Consider the following 18,370-nt stretch of genomic DNA (forward strand, 5'->3'; position numbering starts at 1 on the left):
CTAGTTCATTTTCATTAGTGAACTGTAAGTAAACTACAAATTATAAAACAAAATATATACTTAAAAACATTTTGAGACTTACAGTCAAGATGGAGATGTAGGTAAACATGCTTCAACTCTTTGTACAACTACAGCAATAATTACAACTAGACTACAAAGCAAATACTACCCAGAATCGTCAGATAATCAAGTTGTGTAGAAGTCTGACAACCAAGGATTTAAAGAAGCCACATTCATCCAATGGGTATGAGGGGCAGAGACTGGGAGAGGTGAAGAGGCGCAGGGAGGCACAGAGACGTGGGGTGGCACAGAGAGAGTTCCCACATTCACATGTGGTAGATAAAAATCAGCAGGGTTACCTTGGGAGCAAGGGATCCCAGCCCCAGACCAGATCACACAGCCCAGGGTTCCAACACCAGGAAGGTAAGTCCCCATAACTTATGGCTGTAAAAACCAGTGGGGTTGGGGCGGCAGAAGAAACTGCTGTATTCTCAGGAGACTCCTCTTAAAGGGTCCATGATTGTCTTAGGACTTAACACATACCCACCCACTCTGGGATTCAGCACCACGGCAACAGTTGGAAGAGCACCCGTGGCAGGGAGAAAGTGAAGAGTCTGACAACAGGGCAAGTGCTGGGATGCAGCTTCCTACTGGGCAAAACACTAGAGGCCAGGTAGTGGCATTGTCCCCTCTCTGAGTCCTTACCCACATAGCCACAGAGTGGTGACAGGTTGCCCTGCCTTGAAGATTACCTAAGGCTCTGGGCCACACAACTTACAGATGTGCTTTTCTACAGTAGGCCACGCTACTAAGACAGGGAGTCAAAACATCTCTACACAAAAACAAGTACCGGTAAGCTGCCAAATTGAGGAGACAGAAATATGGTCGAAATGAAAGTACAGAACAAAATTCCAGAAAAAGAACTAAGCAAAATGGAGATAGCCAACCACTCAGATGCAGAGTTCAAAACATTGGTTATGAGGATGCTCACAGAACTCATTGGGTACTGCAATAGCATAAAAAAGACTCAGGTAGAGAAATGAAGGTTCCATTAAGTGGAATAAAGAAAAATCTACAGGGAACCAACAGTGGAGGGGATGAAGCCAAGAATCAGATCAATGATTTGGAACATAAGGAAGAAAAAAAGCATTCAATCATAACAGCAAGAAGAAAAAATAACTTAAAAAAATGAGGATAGACTAAGGAGCTTCTGGGACATCTCCAAATGAACCAACACCCAGATTATAGGAGTATCAGAGAAGAGGAAGAGCAAGAAATTGAAAACTTATTTGAAAAAATAAGGAAGGCAAAATTCTCCAATTTGATGAAGAAAATAAACATGCAAGTCCAGGAAGCACAGAAAGTCCCAAACAAGTTGGACCCAAAGAGGGCCACACCAAGATACATTATAATTAAAATGCCAAAGTGTAAAGATAAAGAGAGAATCTTAAAAGCAGCAAGAGAAAAGCAGATAGTTACCTACAAAGGAGTGCTGTAAGACTGTCAGCTGATTTCTCAAAGAAATTTGCAGGATAGAAGAGACTGGCAGGAAGTATTCAAAGAGATGAAAAGCAAGGACCTACAATCCAGATTATGCTACCTAGCAAAGTTATCATTTATAATGGAAGGGCAGAAAAATGCTTCCCAGTTAAGATAAAGTTGCAGGAGTTCATCATCACTGAGCTATTATATGAAATGTTAAAGGGACTTATTTATCAAAACTATGAACATTAAAATGACACAAATTCACAACTATCAACAACTGCATCTGAAAAACAAACTAAACAAACAACCAGAACAGGAACAGAATCGTAGATACGGAGATCATTTGGAGAGTTAAGAGTTGGAAGGGGGAAGGAAATGAATGGGAGAAAAGGTACAGGGATTAAGAAGTACAGATTGGTAGGTATAAAATAGACAGGGGGGGTGTTAAGAACAATTTAGGAAATGGAGAAGTGAAAGAATTTATATGCACGACCCATGGACATGACCTAAGGGGTAGGGATTGCTGAAGGGAATTAGGGGCACCAGGAGGAGGGGGGGCAAAGGGGAGAAATTGGGACAAGTGTAATAGCATATTCAGTAAAATACATAAAAATATTTTGAGTGTATTTGCTTTCTAATTTGATTTGGAAATGGTTCTCACTACCCAAATTTTAATTTGAAACAGTTAAAATTAAAATCTGGGTGGAATGCTGAAACGTTTTCTTACATTTTTGATCCTATATAAATAGATAGAATCCTTTTCCTTGAGTGGTTGGTTTTCTAAGATTTTCCCTTTAGATTCATAGATGACATGTTTGATGAGAGCCAGAAGTAGATGACGTATTGATTCACAGTCTTTTTTTTTTTAACTTTGACATTTTCACTAATGTAAGTTAAAATTTTGAGGAAGTAGCAATTGCATGCTTCTAGATCCCCTCAACACTTGTCTAAACAAAAAACTGATGCTCACTTTGAAGTTATAAAGAGTATGTACTGTGTTTGGCAAAACACAGCAGGATAAGTCTTATTGTGGAAATTTTTCAGGAATTCACAAAAAAGCATTCCAGAGTCTGGTTGGAATATATTCCATTAAAGGAAAAAAGCAGTTTTTTTTGGTTGTAGGGAGCATTTTGTATTTAAAATTCAGATAAATGTTTGAGTGGAGTGGTGTTCTTGTATAGTGCAGTGCTTATTAAAGTGAGGTGAGGAATAATCTGTCAGACTCATTTGTGGTCCTTTTTGAAAACATAGTTTTTTGTGCCTTAGCCCATATCTGCTCTCATTAGGATCGCTGGGGTTAGATTCTGGGAATATATTTTTTGAACAAGCTCTATATAATATGAATGTGATACACAGTAAAGTTTTATACACTCAGATGGAGCTCTGGGCATTTAGAGCAAGGGACATAAAGGAAGGAATAAACAAATGGGACTTCATTAGAATAAAAAGCTTCTGCATGGCTAAAGAAAAATCAGGAAAATGAAAAGGGGACCAACTGTGTGGGAGAATATATTTGCAAATGATACCTCGGACAAGGGTTTGTTCTCCAAAATATATAAAGAATTCACATGACTCTACTCTAGGAAGACAAACAACCCAATTAAAAAATGGGCAAAGAACCTTAACAGACACTTCTCCAAGGAGGACATACAAAGGGCCCAGAGACATATGAAAGGATGCTCAGCATCACTAGTCATCAGAGATGCAAATTAAAACCACAATGAGATACCACTTCATACCAGTCAGAATGGCCATCATAACCAAATCAACAAGCAGCAAGTGCTGGTGAGGATGCGGAGAAAAGGGAACCCTAGTACATGTTGGTGGGAATATAGACTGGTCCGGCCATTGTGGAAAACATTATGGAATTTCCTCAAAAAACTGAAAATGGATCTGCATTTTTACCTGGCAATTCCACTGCTGGGATTATACCCTAAGAGCCCTGAAATACCAACCCAAAAGAACCTGTGTGCCCCAACGTTCATAGCAGCACCATTTTCAATAGCCAAGTGATGGAAGTAACCTGTGTGCCTATCAGTAAATGAGTGGATCCAAAAACTGTGGTACATTTATACAATGGAATACTACACAGCAGAAAGAAAGGAGGAGCTCCTATCCTTTGTAACAGCATGGGGTGGAACTGGAGAGCATTATGCTAAGTGAAATAATCCAGTCAGCGAAGACAAATACCATAAGATCTCACCTATAAGTGGAACCTAATCAACAAAACAAACAAGCAAGCAAAATATAACCAGAGACATTGAAGTAAAGAATGAACTGGAGGTGGGAGGGGATATCTGGGGCAGAAAGAAGGAAGGGTTGTCAAGGAACATATAAAAGACACTTGGATGAAGCCAAACAGGCACAGGATCAAGGCAGTGTGTGGTGGGGACAGCTGGGGTGGGGGCAGTGGTGGGAGGAAAATGGAGACAAAAGTACTTGAACAGTAATAAAAAAAGAAATAGAGAAATGGTAATGGAAAAAATACAATAAAATTAAAAAATGAAAATAATTTGAGTGTCACATTTAAATATATTACTGTATTATGTCAGGTAGTATGATGTTGAGAAAATCATTTTACCTTTGGATTTGGTTTATTTGTGAAATGAATGGTTTTTAAACTTTTTAGAAGTGATTAAATAAACCTTTTTTAATTTTTGGGAACTAAACCTTAAGTGAATGTGTTGTACAAAACGCAGCCCTACTCCGGTTAAAGTGTGTGTGGGCAGTGGACATAGCTTCTTGGCTGTTTTGCCATTTCTTTTCCCGTAAAGTGGCCCTGTTAAAACCTCTGTGAAAATTCAGCTCCAGTGGAACACTGCTTGAAGCCTGCTGAGCTAGTTAAGCGCTCAAGTTTTCTTTCATTGCTATGGTTTTTAATTCTGATAAAAGCCTTGGGACATAAGTTAATGGAGTTAAAGTGAAGGACAATAAATGGCTAATAGAAAATAACAACAAGTCTTTGTCTTTGTGAAGGACTATCTTAAAAATCTTAAATCATACTTATGGTAATTTATAATGAATAGCATGTTACTTGAAAATAGGGACAATTGTTAAAAGATTTTTTATGCCGGAAAGTTGAAATTATTTGTAGGGAGAAGCTTAAGCTTCTTACTATGTTTTCAAATGTTGAGAATTCTACTGGAGAGAGTGAGAGGGCAACAAACTTAATCTAGGAAAGGGAGGGGTAGCATTAATAATTTTTAAATTATTGTTCTCAGGCCATGTTGTAGATTTTTGCCACATCTAAATACCATTTCCATTATTATATACTTAGCATGCTGAATTTTTTTAAATATATACTTTTTAAACTTTGCCTTATCATATGCATCATCATTAGTGAGATCATGGGTTTTATGTATAACATACAATTTTGTAATAGATGTTAATATAATTATGTAATTGCTAAAATAAAAGGCTTTGCACAATTAATACTTAAAATCATCTCGTATACCACCAGTTGCAAACACAGCACACATGGGGTAGTGGTTTCTAGTTATGGGAAGGTGAGAGGTCAGTTACCAGCTTCAGAATGTCAGTACTACAACAACTTTCCAAATTTAATGCATCGTTTCTTTCTAGTTGGCAATTTACAAAAAATCCTCTAATGAACTAAACTTTTATGGTGAGGCATTGTCATGTTATGCAACTTTTTGTTCAGTAGTTGTTGCTGAACTTAAGAAAAACAACATTCATAATGATGAAATTATGAATTTTTTGATTTAGGAAATATTAATGACATCGAGCTTCTTTGGGCAAATATGCCACATTAAGCTATCCCACCTCTTAAATTAAAATAGACCTAAGTGTAATTAGTCATTAGAAATTGACTTTACTCCTGTGAAGTGACTGTTCTGTTTCTACTTTCATTTGAATAATAGCTGAAGTCTGGGATCAGGAGTTTGACCCTGTCATGGTCATTCTTCGAACAGTTTACCGGAGAGATGTGCAGTCTGCAATGGACAGATATACAGCCTTGTAAGTTTGTTCTATTGATTTGTATGATAATTGATATTTTGTATTTATATAGAAAAATTTCAGCTATAACAGATGTTGATTATGTTCTTATTAAAGTATCGTCTAAATCATTAGAGGAGATAATATCTTAAGACTAAAAAATAATCTGGCTGAGATTTGTATCCTCATGATTTTTTATACAAAATCTGATTTTAATGTGATAAAAATAAATTTGATGAAATACCATATATTAACATAAATGAGAAAATAGAAAACTTAGTTACTTGTTTGACCAGTGGAATTCAAAGTTTGGTTTTGTGTTGTTCTATTTTAAACCACTAGAGGATGCACAAGTTAAGAGAATAAAATTGTTTGACATCAGAGATGATGGGTATCTATAAAAATGTGGTGATACTGCTATTAACTGGGGAACTACCTAAAGTAAAATGAATATTACTTGTAAATATTCAACAAAGTAGTTTAAAATGTTGGTGATTGCAGAAGTTTTGAAGGATATCTTTTGAATGAATTTAATTTTTTATGTTTTTGTTATAGACTACTTTTGATATATTAATTCCATCTATTTTTAAACTTCAGTAATCGCTATTATATTTCTGAACATCATAGGTTATCATCTTTTATTTGTGTTTTCCTAAAGTTAAGCAGCTTCACATAGAGAAAATTATATCCTCAGAGCTATTTGTATTAATTTTTCCTTTTTTTTCATTTTGCTCTCCATTTTTTCTAATTCTCCCATTTCCTCCATTTGACTTTTGACTTCCTGTACCATATCTTTCTGGTTTCTTAGAAATATTTCCGAAGTGATATGGTGTTTCTTGGCAGTTTGAAAATCTTTGTTTTAAAAGAAATATGTAATTTAAATAAAGCAGTAATAACAGATGACAAATAAATATACTCTCTAGCTTCAGACTAAAACCTTTAAATTATTTTCTTGTAAGTTAATCTTTAAAAATTTATGTGCAATCTGTTATATTTATCTAATAACATTTGGTATGAAGTAAACATGTTTCAATGTAAAAGTTAATTTTTTTTGAAATTTATTTTGTATGTGAAATGTAACATCTGTTTTCTTTATATCTTTTATTTGCTGTATCATTTGACTGTATCATGGACTGTTTCAGTTCTTATTAACGCACAACTAAGAAAATAACCCTAAATTATGAGATTTAATATTTTTTGGCTATTAGTCATTTTCCTTTTTTTTGTTTTGTTTTTAAAGGACAAAGAATAGTTAAACTGATTTTTCGAGTGTGATCTTTTTATATGCAAGAAGGTAGTTATGCAAGAAAGATGTTTTGAGGAATAATAGTGAAACATGACTGGATAAATTAGAACTATTATATTCTCAGATTCTAGCTTAGTGCTAGGCAGTTTGTAGGTAATCAGTAATTGCTAAATGAATGAAAGGTAAATTTCTTTAAATTTTTGTGCTGAGAATTTAAGTGAAAATAAACCATTTGCTTTATGTAATGTTTTAATGTTTAGAATCTTAGGATCATATTGCTGAAAAGGGCTTCAGGATCTTTTATCCAGGTTCTATAAAGTATTTCAGGGACATCAGTGGAAAATGGGTCCCGCAATAGTCAGAGGAGACCTAAGACTTGGTGGTGTGACTCATCCTGCCCGCCCTGCTCATCCCATCTATTAATTCCTCTTAAAGGGCAGGTCAGCTTTTAAAGGGAAAACAAAATAAACCAACTCTTGGAAAGCCATCCATTCAAATTCAGTGTTTTATTTTACGTTTGAAGACGTTTGAAGATGTTGTGGCCCAGAGAAGTTCAGTGGAATATATTTGCCAGTTGCAGTGTTAGAACCATTGTCTAGGCCATTTCCAAAAGACAAACATGATTTTTATACAGTGGCTGTTTTAAATCCATCCAGAAAGAAAATTTTTTAAACTATAATTTCTGATATTTTTGTTGTTTCCCATCTCCTATCTTGAAGGTTAATGGCTGCTGGCCCATGTTTGAAAGTATAATGTATGAGTTTATATATATCATTTTTGTCTCAAACTAATCAATAATTAGGTGTTGGTTTGAGTCACTTAAGTTGTTTTTTGCTGTCATGGAGCTTTTCATTTGCATTATTCCATTAATGCTTTTGAAAAGAGCAGTCAAAATGATGTATTATCTGCTGCTTTATATGAATATAACCTTTATTTTGATACACTTTATTAAGGTGGGTGCTGCATATTTAGGGGCTAGTGCTTAAATCAAACAAACAAAAACTAAAAATTGCTTCTCTGTGCTAAACAAAATATAATAGTTGAAATATTTTATCATAAACTATTGGGATTATTTTGACAATTACACTTATATGTAGCTACTAAATTATTATATAGAAACTATTATTGTTTTAAAAAAGACTTTATTTACTTTTTAGAGGGAAAGGGAGGGAGAAAAAGAGGGAGAAAGAAACATCAGTGTGTGAGAGGTACATTGATCAGTTGCCTCTCACAAACCCCCAACTGGGGAACCTGGCCCATAACCCAGGCATGTGCCCTGACCGGGAGTGGATCCTGCAACCTTTTGGTTCACAGGCTTGTGCTCAATCCACTGAGACACACTGGCCAGGCAGAGCAGAAATCTTTTTTTAAATGAGAACAATTCCATGGCATCTCTTTGAGTCATATATGCAACTCATTTGCTTTGGTAGTTAATTTTTTTTTTTTAAGTTTTTGAGGCTCTCCTTCTACCTACAAAATACTTAAGTCGAGTTTTCTGTTGTTTAGTGTCTGGCTTCCATGTTAGAGGCATTCTTTAGTTATCTGTTAATTCTGGCTGCTTGTTATGAAGAGCTTTCTCAAGTGCCTTGGTGGAACTTGTAAATTTTGAGCTTTAATTTTCGGGTGATTTGGACATAGTGTTTTAAAATGTCTACTGGAGGGTTTGGGTTATCTTTTAGTTAATTTCTAGTTTTATTTGCTTTGTGATAAGTGGTTGTGGTCTGTATATTAATTCTTTTTGTGTTTGTTGAGATTTGCTATGCACCTTATTATTTTTTCAGTTTTTATAAATCTTCTAAGTGCACCTAAAATTATATATATTCTCTGATTTGTCTTTGGTTCAAGCTTGTTAACTGTGTTGTTAAAAATCTGCAAAGTCCTTACCAGTTTATTTTTCTTGGCTCTCTGTTAGAATTGTGTTAATATCCTTTATTATGGTTGTAGATTTGTCAATTTCTCTGTGTAATTCTTTCAGATTTTGCCTTTTGTGTTTTGAGTCTGCTGTTGTTGCATACAAGTTCATAATTATTATCTTCTAGGAATCTTATTTTTCTAACACAGAGGAGACAGACAAACTCTTATTTCTCTTTGTGAGTTTCATTGAGGGTAAAGCTTTTCAAAGACCTTAGCTTTATGTGGGAGCTCAGTTCCACCTCTGAGCCTTGTTGTGCAGGTCCAACATCTTGAAATCTGCCAGCTCGAAGCCTTAAAAACCACCAAGAAACACAGTGTTGGTGCTTGTTAATTTTTTTTCCTGGTACCTGGGGGAACTCTACTTTCTTTTTGGTGACTTCAAATATACCCTTCAAAAGGTTATGTTTTATATTTTATCCAGCTTTCCCTGCTGTAGTGGGAAAATTTTTAGGTAATCTATTTTGTTCAGTTGTTGCAATTAGAAAATTGTTTTTTGTTTAGCTCTTTATATTCTTTCTATTTTCCTTTGTTAACATTTTCCTATTTGTATTTTTATTTAGTTTTCAACTCTCTCTACTCATTTTTATCCATTATGAAAGGCAATAATAATGTTCATTGTGGGGAAAATAGATGTCTATTTGGCATTTTTAAGCAATTTGATTAAAAATAGTGCTGCATAGCTCTGGCTCGTGTGGCTCAGTTGGTTGGAGCATCTATCCCATAACCATAGGTGGCAAACACAAGGCCCGTGTGCCGAATCTGGCCCTCCACCTTGTTTTATCAGGCCCAGCATCTTGTTTCTATCTGGTGGCAGTGCTGAGCTCCTTGCCCCTAGTTGAGGAGTAATTACATTTATACGGTCCAAGGGCAAAAATTACATTTGGCCCTTTGAAGGCAACTGCAAGGCTGATGTGGCCCCCTGGTGAAAATGAATTTGTTACCTCTGCCATAAACTGAAAGTTTGTGGGTTTGAACCCCGGTCAGGGCATATGCCTAGGTTGTGGGTTTGGTCCCCCAGGCTGAGCTCATACAAGAGGCAACCAATTGATGTTTCTCTCTCCCATCGATGTTTCTCTCTCCCTACTTCTACCCCTTCTCTCCAAAATCAATGAGTATGTCCTTGGGTGAGGATTAAAAAAATAGTACTGCATATAAAAATGTGACAAAAATTAATGCCTATAAATCACTGTTTAAACTACAGCTTAATCTTGCATCTATCATCTAACGTTAGTTTTGTTTTATTTTTACAGTTTAAAACAGAGTGGAAAATTCCCTGGAAATCCCTGGCCCCCCTATAAGAAAAGGACACCACTCCATCCCAGCTATAAAGGTCTCATGAGACTTTTGCACTGTAAAACTTTACACATTGTGCTATTCACTCTGCTTTACAAGGTACAGTAGTAATTTGAATAGAATGACAGAATTTATTTCCATAATTTTCAAATAAAAGTGCTAAAGGATAATATTTACATAAAAGTACCATTTATAAAGCAAAGTGTATTAATATATTTGAGATGTGCAAGGGTATGTTATGAACACATGTGAATTCTAAGTTAAAAATAATGGAGTAGCTATAACATTCTTCAGGAAACTATTCACACTATCCAGTTTCAGATAGGAATATTTATTTATGGTGTCTGTAGGACAAGCGTGAAATATGGTGAGATTACAGCAGAAATGAAGTGAACAACAGGGACCAGACAAGCACCAGTGACACAACTAAGATGATAGTCATGGGGACCAGTGACCCTGTGTTTAAGGTTGTTTTCTGGGATTTTCAGCTCTGATCAGGAATGTGACATGGAGGGTTCCTGTGTAACATCATTAAGATTTTGCTTTTGTTACATTCTCTAGAAACTCAAAAGATGGCACTTTTACTTTCTTGTAACCTTGATTTTGTTTTGTTGTTGGATCTCCTCACACAGAGCTGATTTATTTATTTGGCTAGCATTAATTTTGTACTCAAGTTACATGCATAATTTTGTGGAGTATGTGTATACTTATATAAAATCGGCATATTTATGATTTAATCTGGGTGAGAGATTAAAGACAAAAGAACTATACTTATACAGAGAAAATTACTATAGACATTTATAAAGTAATTATAGAAATAATAAACATAATTCAATATAAAAACTATTATTCTTCCTTAACATTTGAAAAATTAAAAGACATAAAAAGAATAGTAAGCATGTTTGTTACACATATTTCCAGTTATTGCATATACATTTTTAAATTACTTAAGAAAATATGTATTAAATTAAGTAGACACTTTACTTTTTTCTTAATGTTCATTATGTGCTGAAGTTATGTTTTTAGATTTTTGTATCTCCCCATTCTTTTCAGCTCTACCTATGACCCCAGTAGTTTTTCATTTTACTTGTAAAAGTTACTCTTCTTACGTTGTAGACATGTGCTTCAAAAAATACCTTGAATGATTTCTTTTCATTAATTTTCAAGAGGATTGTTTAGTAAAATGATTTAAAATTTTGTTTATTAAAAAAGTAAAATATTTTTCTTACCAAAAAGATATTTGTATTTATTTTACAAATAACAGATATTTTTGAATGTTTACTTAGTACCAGATTTTGTTTGAAATGCTTTATGTATACTTATATATGTCACTTGGTTTAATTCTTGCAAAAATTTATGAGCGAAAGTTTTATTTTCATTTTTCAGATGGGATAATTGACTTTTAGAGATTAAATAACTAGTTCTGATGGTGAAGTTGAACACTGTTATAATTAATAAGTAGTAGGTGATTAGTTAATGATTTAAAAATTTAAAAGCCTTCAAATGATTAGTATTTTTTCAAGTTATATTTTTCAATTTTTTATTTGTTTAATGTAAAAACAGTCTTTATTAAAAATAGAGTGGTAGTGATTTAGTTGTTACAAGATTATTTTGAACAAATTTTTAAAAGTCTGAACTTTGTAATAGCTTTAATAATAATAATAATAATAATAATACTTCTCTAACTGATGTTGCATTGGCAGGTCAACTTTCTAAAAATCAATGTCAGTAAGCCATTTTCTTTCCTGTCATATTTAAAAACCATTAATGTAGAAAACTATATAATTTTATAATGTCACCCCAATAAATTCAATAAAGAACATTAATATAGAACATATTAATAAAATTTCCTAAAAAAATCTCTAAAAATTTTTTTGCAGTATCTAATGATTTTTTTCTTAGCTATTAAGTTACTCATTTGGAGCTGTAAAATGGGAAGTCACAGGATTTCAGACCAAAATTTAATAGAATTTAGTTTATAATATTTTATTTTTCAAGAGGAGGCAGTGTAGTAATGATAGGTAATCACTGGAGCCTGTGTTCTAGTAATGCTTACACTAGCTGAGTGTGTGTCTGAGCCTTGGTTTCCCCTCTAGAAAGTAGTGGATTGGAAATGATGACCTCTGTTGCCTTCCAGCCTTCACCCCCTCCTACTGCTGCTCTTGCTCCTCCTGCTCCTCCCACCACCTCCACCACCTACTATTTGGCGAACACTGATTGCTAGATACTGTATTAAGCAAATCACACATATTAAGTCATGTAATTTTTACAACAATTCTGGACTATTATTACAATTTTAAAGATGAGAGAATTAAGGCCAGAGTCTGTTACTCAAGGTCAAATTGTTAGATATAAACAGAATTTATATAAAAAACATCATGTTTCCAAAAGGTTTTGATAGTCTATGCTCCTCACCACTCTGCCACAAAAAGATGAATGAAAAACCCTTCTCAGTAGTCAAAATAATCATTAGAAAGTAAGTGCATTTAAAATCTTTGTTCTTTTAGTCACAATAGATTATTTCCTAAGTGACTAAGTCCTTTCGAGCCTTCTCAGCCAATTAGGCAATTTCTGTTAGGTTCAGCCCTGTGCCATTCGCTTTTTTCCCTCTGCAATCTTACCTACAGCTGACAGGGCCACTCCCTGCATAATGTTTTCCTCTTACGCCTTGAATCATTTGGCGAGATGGCTTTTTTACAGTGAGGACAACGTAATAGCTACCAGTCCATTCTTGTTAGTAGTTTGTTGCATCAAATGAGTGACTGGTATAGTTTAGCTCCGCAGTCCTGCATAAGATGTGTAAGCCTTGTGTTATGTAATTTATGTATAAGGTCAGATTTATTGATGCTTCCTGAGAGAAGCCTCTTCCTAAACATTTGCATTTCTTTTTCCTTTCTCACCCATATAAACCACACACTAACATACACATTTACACAAAATACTCAGGCTCAGAATTTTAATTTTAGAGAGAGATTTTAAGAACATCAATGTTCCATAAACATTTATTGTGTTCCCAGATATATGCCAGGTGCTATGCTAAGCACATTTGCATGAATTATCTATCCTATTTAACAAACTTATTTATCTTATATCCTTGTCATCAGTAGAAGAATATCAACAAATTAGGATGTAAAAATTTCTTGTTAATTTATTTTTTAGGTATTAGTATATTTATGATAATGGCTTTAGTGAACTGTTAATGTGTTAAACTTTAGGATATCAGTGAACTCTTATTTCTAGATATTGTTAAAAATATACATAATCTTGCAAGGGAAAATGTGTTTTTTGTTTTAGTATGTCTTTTCACCAAAATGTAGCTTTACTTACATGTTTGATCATCTTATATATTTTTATATATGTTTGTTGTTTTTATCTGTAACATTAAAATGTTTTGGGATATTTAAAGAAATATATTTTGTGGAAAAAAGTAATTATGAGGCATTTTTTCCCCTTTTAAAGATTTTGATGGATCATCAAAATCTGTCAGAACATGTACTCTGCATGGTTTTATACCTGATTGAATTAGGACTCGAAAATTCAGCTGATGAGGAATCAGATGAAGAGGTAAGTAGTTCCTTATATTTTAAATATTGACATTATAACATGCCTTACTAAAGGTAATATATTATCTTGAAATGTATTTATGAAACCATCATACTTATATATGATCTTCTTGAACTACTGGTAAAGGCCCTTTTTGATCTTTAAATTCATGGTTTTTTAGAGGTTTCGCTGATATATTAAACTTTACTTGTGGAATAATTGATTTTGAAATTTGTAAATTCCTAATATATAGATTTGAGAAAAGTAGTTAATGAATTTTTTGTGTTATGCTAAAACATTGATTGCTGGTAATAATCACTTCAGTCTAGAAATTCTAATTTGATTAGGGATCATTTTTGAGTAGCAAATGTTTTTTTTTTTTAAGATTTTAAGTTAATGGAGTGAATATTGTTTTATGGGAGAAAGATTAAAGTACTTAAGTATACAAGTTAAGGTCTTTTGGGACTTTAGAAGTATTATTACATAAAAGCAATTGTTTCTACAAATTCTTCTTAAAATATAAGATATTCTCATTCCCCCCCCCTCCAGAAAAGACAAAATACAACACAACAGCAAAAAACAAACAAGTAAAAAGACTACACAGTACTCTGTAGTCTAAGTTGAATCAACATATATTCTTCAATAGATATTAAGGGATCATTAAGATTCCTCTAAGACTAGGTCAGACTTTTAGCTGATTTTTCTCTTTCTTCTATAATTAGTCCAAATTACCGTTATTTGGCTATATGATGAGTTGTTACTAATGGGCGAGGAAAAATATTCTGTACTGTTAGTATTTTCAGATTGAAAAGTGTACTTTTTCAGCAGAAATTTAGCTGACTTTCATTGAACTTACCTACATTAATATTGAGAAATTTATTCTTGTATGTTGTGTTTGAATTTGGCTTTATTAGCACTTTATAATTTGTGAATGAGGCTAGAGGTATTGAGGAAAATGACAAACAGTGGATGATTATTTGGGCTTGGTATATTTCAATTGTAGTTTCAACCTAACTTGACAAGACTTGATATTTATTATGTCTGTGTTTTAGGCATCATTGTGTGGACCAGAACGTTGTCATGACAGCTGGTTTCCTGGCAGCAATTTAGTGTCCAACATGCGACACTTTATAAACTATGTTAGAGTGAGAGTTCCCGAGACTGCTCCTGAAGTGAAGAGAGAATCGCCTGCAAGTACCAGCTCTGATAGCTTGGGTTCTTTACAAGTAAGTGTAAAAGAGAGAAAGAAAAAAAGGACAGGCTTTATGTTATGTTGGGATAGATACATTGTTTTGATCATCCTGCAATATCCAAATCAAAAATAAATGTGATTATAGATCACTATGAATTGTCTTTTATTTCCTCTGATATATTTAAGCAACTTCTTCCTCACCTATCTTTTTCCTTTAATCTGCCAGAGTTCACGACGGCCTAAAGTTCTTCAAAGAGAGGTAGATGTATATGATATTTGCATTAACTAGCAATATGGCTTTAACTGGAAATGTGGAAAAACATTGAAGCATTTGTGTGCCTATATGTATGTTTAATTAATATGCTTAAATTTAAAAAAATGTTTCTTTGATGTGTGTGTGTTTTATATAGTGATTTAGGCATAATTGTAAAGAAAATTTATATTATTGAACTTAAAAAATAATACCGTGTATTTATTTAATAGTGAGTTTTTCTTAATAGTGTTAGAAGTATTTTAGACAAATTATAAGCAGTATATTTGGGTCTGTTTATATTTAGCATTGTTACTAACATGTTAAAAATAAATGTTTCCTAAGTCAAAATAAATTTAAGCTTATTTGCTGGCAGCATGACCATTTATAATTTGTTTTTGCTTCAGTGGCAATTAATTCACTTTGGTAAAATAAACCCCAAAATCTTTAACTCCATATATTGTATATCTTGGACTCATTTTGAAATTAGCTTTCTTATTGCATGTAGCTTAATTTAATTTTTAAAAAGCAGAAATGAAATATCTTGAAGTGACATGCCAAAGAACTAAAACACCTCTGATTCCTACAATCTATATTTTTTGTGAGTAGAGAACATTTATTTAATCAGACATTTCTCATAGTACAGTCTGTTTGTAGAAGCTTTCTTTGCCTTTGACAATATGTTCTTCTGTGAACGTCATAAAGAATTTTGATGAAAATACTGGAATCTTTATAAGAGGGAGCTTTTGCCTCTTATGCTGGTTGAGAGTACTTAGAAAGACAGCTTGGTTGTTGAAAAATAGTGTATATTATAATTTACCTCATAAAAGCTCAACTAATATTGGAGCATTCTTTCTAGTTTTGCTTTAAAAATTAATGAAATCCATTAAACTGATTTGTATCTTAATTAAAAGACTATTTCTAAGACAACTAATGCAGTTTGACTGCTTTAGCAAAAAGGTTATTTAGAAAATGAATCGAGAAAAATAGTTTTAAGAAATCTGTTCAAATAACAAATTATAGGGACATTCAAATATGAAACAGATTAATTTGCTTTTTCATCTTTATATTTCATGTTAGTAACTTTAAGTATATATGTTAGAGTTTTCAAACCTGAAGTTTCTAAAAAATAAAATTAACACTTCAGATTAACTTAGAAAAAAATTTATAATTTTTTTATATTTTAGTGCTTTTTCTTCTTTTTATTTTTTAAAAGATTTTATTTTAATTTATTTTTTAGAGAGAGGAGGAGGGAGGGAGAAGGGGAGGGAGAGAAACATCAGTGTGTGGTTGCCTCTTGAGACCCCCCCCAACTGGGGACCTTTCCTGGAACCCAGGCATGTGCCCTAACTGGGAATTGAACAAGTGACCCTTTCATTCTCAGGCTGACACTCAGTCCTCTGACCCACACCAGCCAGGGCTTGTTTTTTAAATTATTTTTTATTATTCAATTACAGTTGTCCCAACTTTTTCCCCATTGCTCTCCCCACCTCATTACCCTGCTTCCACAGTCAATCCCCACGCCTTTGTTCATGCCCATGAGTCCTCTATTCATGTTCCTTGACTTGCCCTTTAACTGGAAAATATAGCAGTCTTCTAAAAGTTAGTATAGTATTCATGATGAATGTTGGTAGAGCATCTTTTCTTCCTTCAAACAAATGAGGAATTTAGTTTGATTCCCCTTTAATATGACTATTAGTTCAGGGGTGCCAAACTTATTTTCACCAGGGGCCACATCAGCCTTGTAGTTGCCTTTAAAGGGTCGAATGTAATTTTAGGACTGTATAAATGTAACTGCACAGTTACAGTTATGCTTAACAGTTAAGTGAGAGCTCTGCACTGCTGCCGGGTAGAAACAAGGTGCCAGCCAGATAAAACAGCGTAGAGGGCCGGATTTGACCTGCGGGCCTTGTGTTTGCCACCTGTGCTATAGATTGCTACTTAAGCTTTGTCTATTTTCTCTGGTAGGTAGGCCCAGGAAGTTGTAAAAGAGGTGTTATTTTTAATAATCTTTCTCTTTATTGTTTTCAGATTGAGTGGGATTAAGTATATTTGAGAAAGAGGTGAAGAGTCAGATAGTCTTAAGGAGAAAATCTATTGAACATTCCCCTTGGAAAGAGTAGTACTAATATGTTTTTAAACTTGACAAGGAAGAACTTCTCTTGATTTCTTTCTTTCTCTTTTCTTAATGGTAGAATTCTGGTACAGCTCAAGTTTTCAGCTTAGTAGCAGAGCGTAGGAAGAAGTTCCAGGAGATCATCAATCGCAGTAGCAGTGAAGCAGCAAATCAAGTGGTTCGTCCCAAAACTTCAAGTAAATGGTCTGCTCCTGGTTCAGCTCCACAGTTAACTACAGCCATTTTGGAAATTAAAGAAAGCATATTGTCTTTGCTCATTAAACTTCACCACAAACTCTCAGGAAAACAAAACTCCTACTATCCTCCTTGGCTTGATGACATAGAAATTTTAATTCAACCAGAAATTCCTAAATACAGTCATGGAGATGGTATAACTGCAGTAGAAAGAATTTTACTAAAAGCTGCATTGCAAAGCAGAATGAACAAACGCATCATTGAAGAGATTTGTAGAAAAGTGACCCCTCCCGTACCACCCAAAAAAATCACTGCAGCAGAGAAAAAAACACTGGACAAAGAAGAAAGGTAAATTTTAATTTTGAATGTTTTAAGCATAAGTGGTACAGTTCAGCATTTGGTATAACTTCCCTTATTGGCCATCCAGGACTAATATCTTGGATGTTTAGCAGCTATAATCACAGCTGATTGGTTTGTAAGGTATTATCAATGGAACCAAATGCAGTTGGTGCTTTTGTGCGGAGTATGCTTTAGTTGGAGGTGAGAAGACCTAAGTTTCTGAACACAGCATTAAATTACTGCCTTAAACTTGTAGGCCCCTGTGGAAAAATTGCTACTTCTGTTAGTACTATGGGGATCTAATAATTGACCTACTGTTTTCAAAAACTTTTATCAATTCAACTTTATTATTTTTTATCAAGAAATACACATCTAGAATTAGTACTAAATACAAGGTGTTTAGAATAGTCTTAGTTAACAATTTTTTTGGTCTCTCTCTGTCTTTCTCCTCTCCACCCATCTCTCCCCATCCTTCTCTCCCTCTCTCCTCCTCTCTCTCAAATCAGTAAACATATCCTCAGGAGAGGATTAAAAAAAAGCAGTGCAACCCTTCTAAGGACAACCTTCATGAAATTTAATATACAGTTCATGTTGTTCTCAACTGTGTACCAAGGCCTTTTCATACCTTGTGTACTCCTGAGAGATAACAGATAAGTCTTTAGCATGGTTGGTACTTATCACTTTATTTCTGTTTAATCTAGGCGACAAAAGGCTCGAGAGAGGCAGCAAAAATTGCTTGCAGAGTTTGCTTCACGACAGAAAAGCTTCATGGAAACAGCAATGGATGTTGGTAAGTAGAAATTTATTAATTTAGAACTCTCATAACTATAGTTATTATCA

At 33.9% G+C, this 18,370-nt stretch overlaps 1 protein-coding gene across 6 annotated transcripts in view; it reads left to right on the forward strand.

Moving 5' to 3' along the window:
• UBR3 (ubiquitin protein ligase E3 component n-recognin 3) overlaps window positions 1-18,370 on the forward strand; it is a 192,857-nt gene that overhangs the window by 88,514 nt on the left and 85,973 nt on the right. For 3 of the 6 annotated variants that reach the window (XM_053665019.1, XM_053665021.1, XM_053665020.1), the window contains exons 19-25: window positions 5,367-5,463; window positions 9,853-9,994; window positions 13,355-13,459; window positions 14,491-14,664; window positions 14,857-14,889; window positions 17,076-17,539; window positions 18,232-18,320. In XM_053665019.1, the coding sequence (XP_053520994.1) occupies window positions 5,367-5,463; window positions 9,853-9,994; window positions 13,355-13,459; window positions 14,491-14,664; window positions 14,857-14,889; window positions 17,076-17,539; window positions 18,232-18,320 (1,104 nt within the window). The remainder of the gene's footprint in view (window positions 1-5,366; window positions 5,464-9,852; window positions 9,995-13,354; window positions 13,460-14,490; window positions 14,665-14,856; window positions 14,890-17,075; window positions 17,540-18,231; window positions 18,321-18,370) is intronic. The other 3 variants (XM_037140665.2, XM_037140667.2, XM_037140666.2) reach the window with 1 other exon arrangement.

This window comes from Artibeus jamaicensis, unplaced genomic scaffold (assembly GCF_021234435.1).
Source record: "Artibeus jamaicensis isolate MK-2021 breed Jamaican fruit bat unplaced genomic scaffold, CSHL_Jam_final contig_391, whole genome shotgun sequence".
Lineage (NCBI taxonomy): Eukaryota > Metazoa > Chordata > Mammalia > Chiroptera > Phyllostomidae > Artibeus > Artibeus jamaicensis.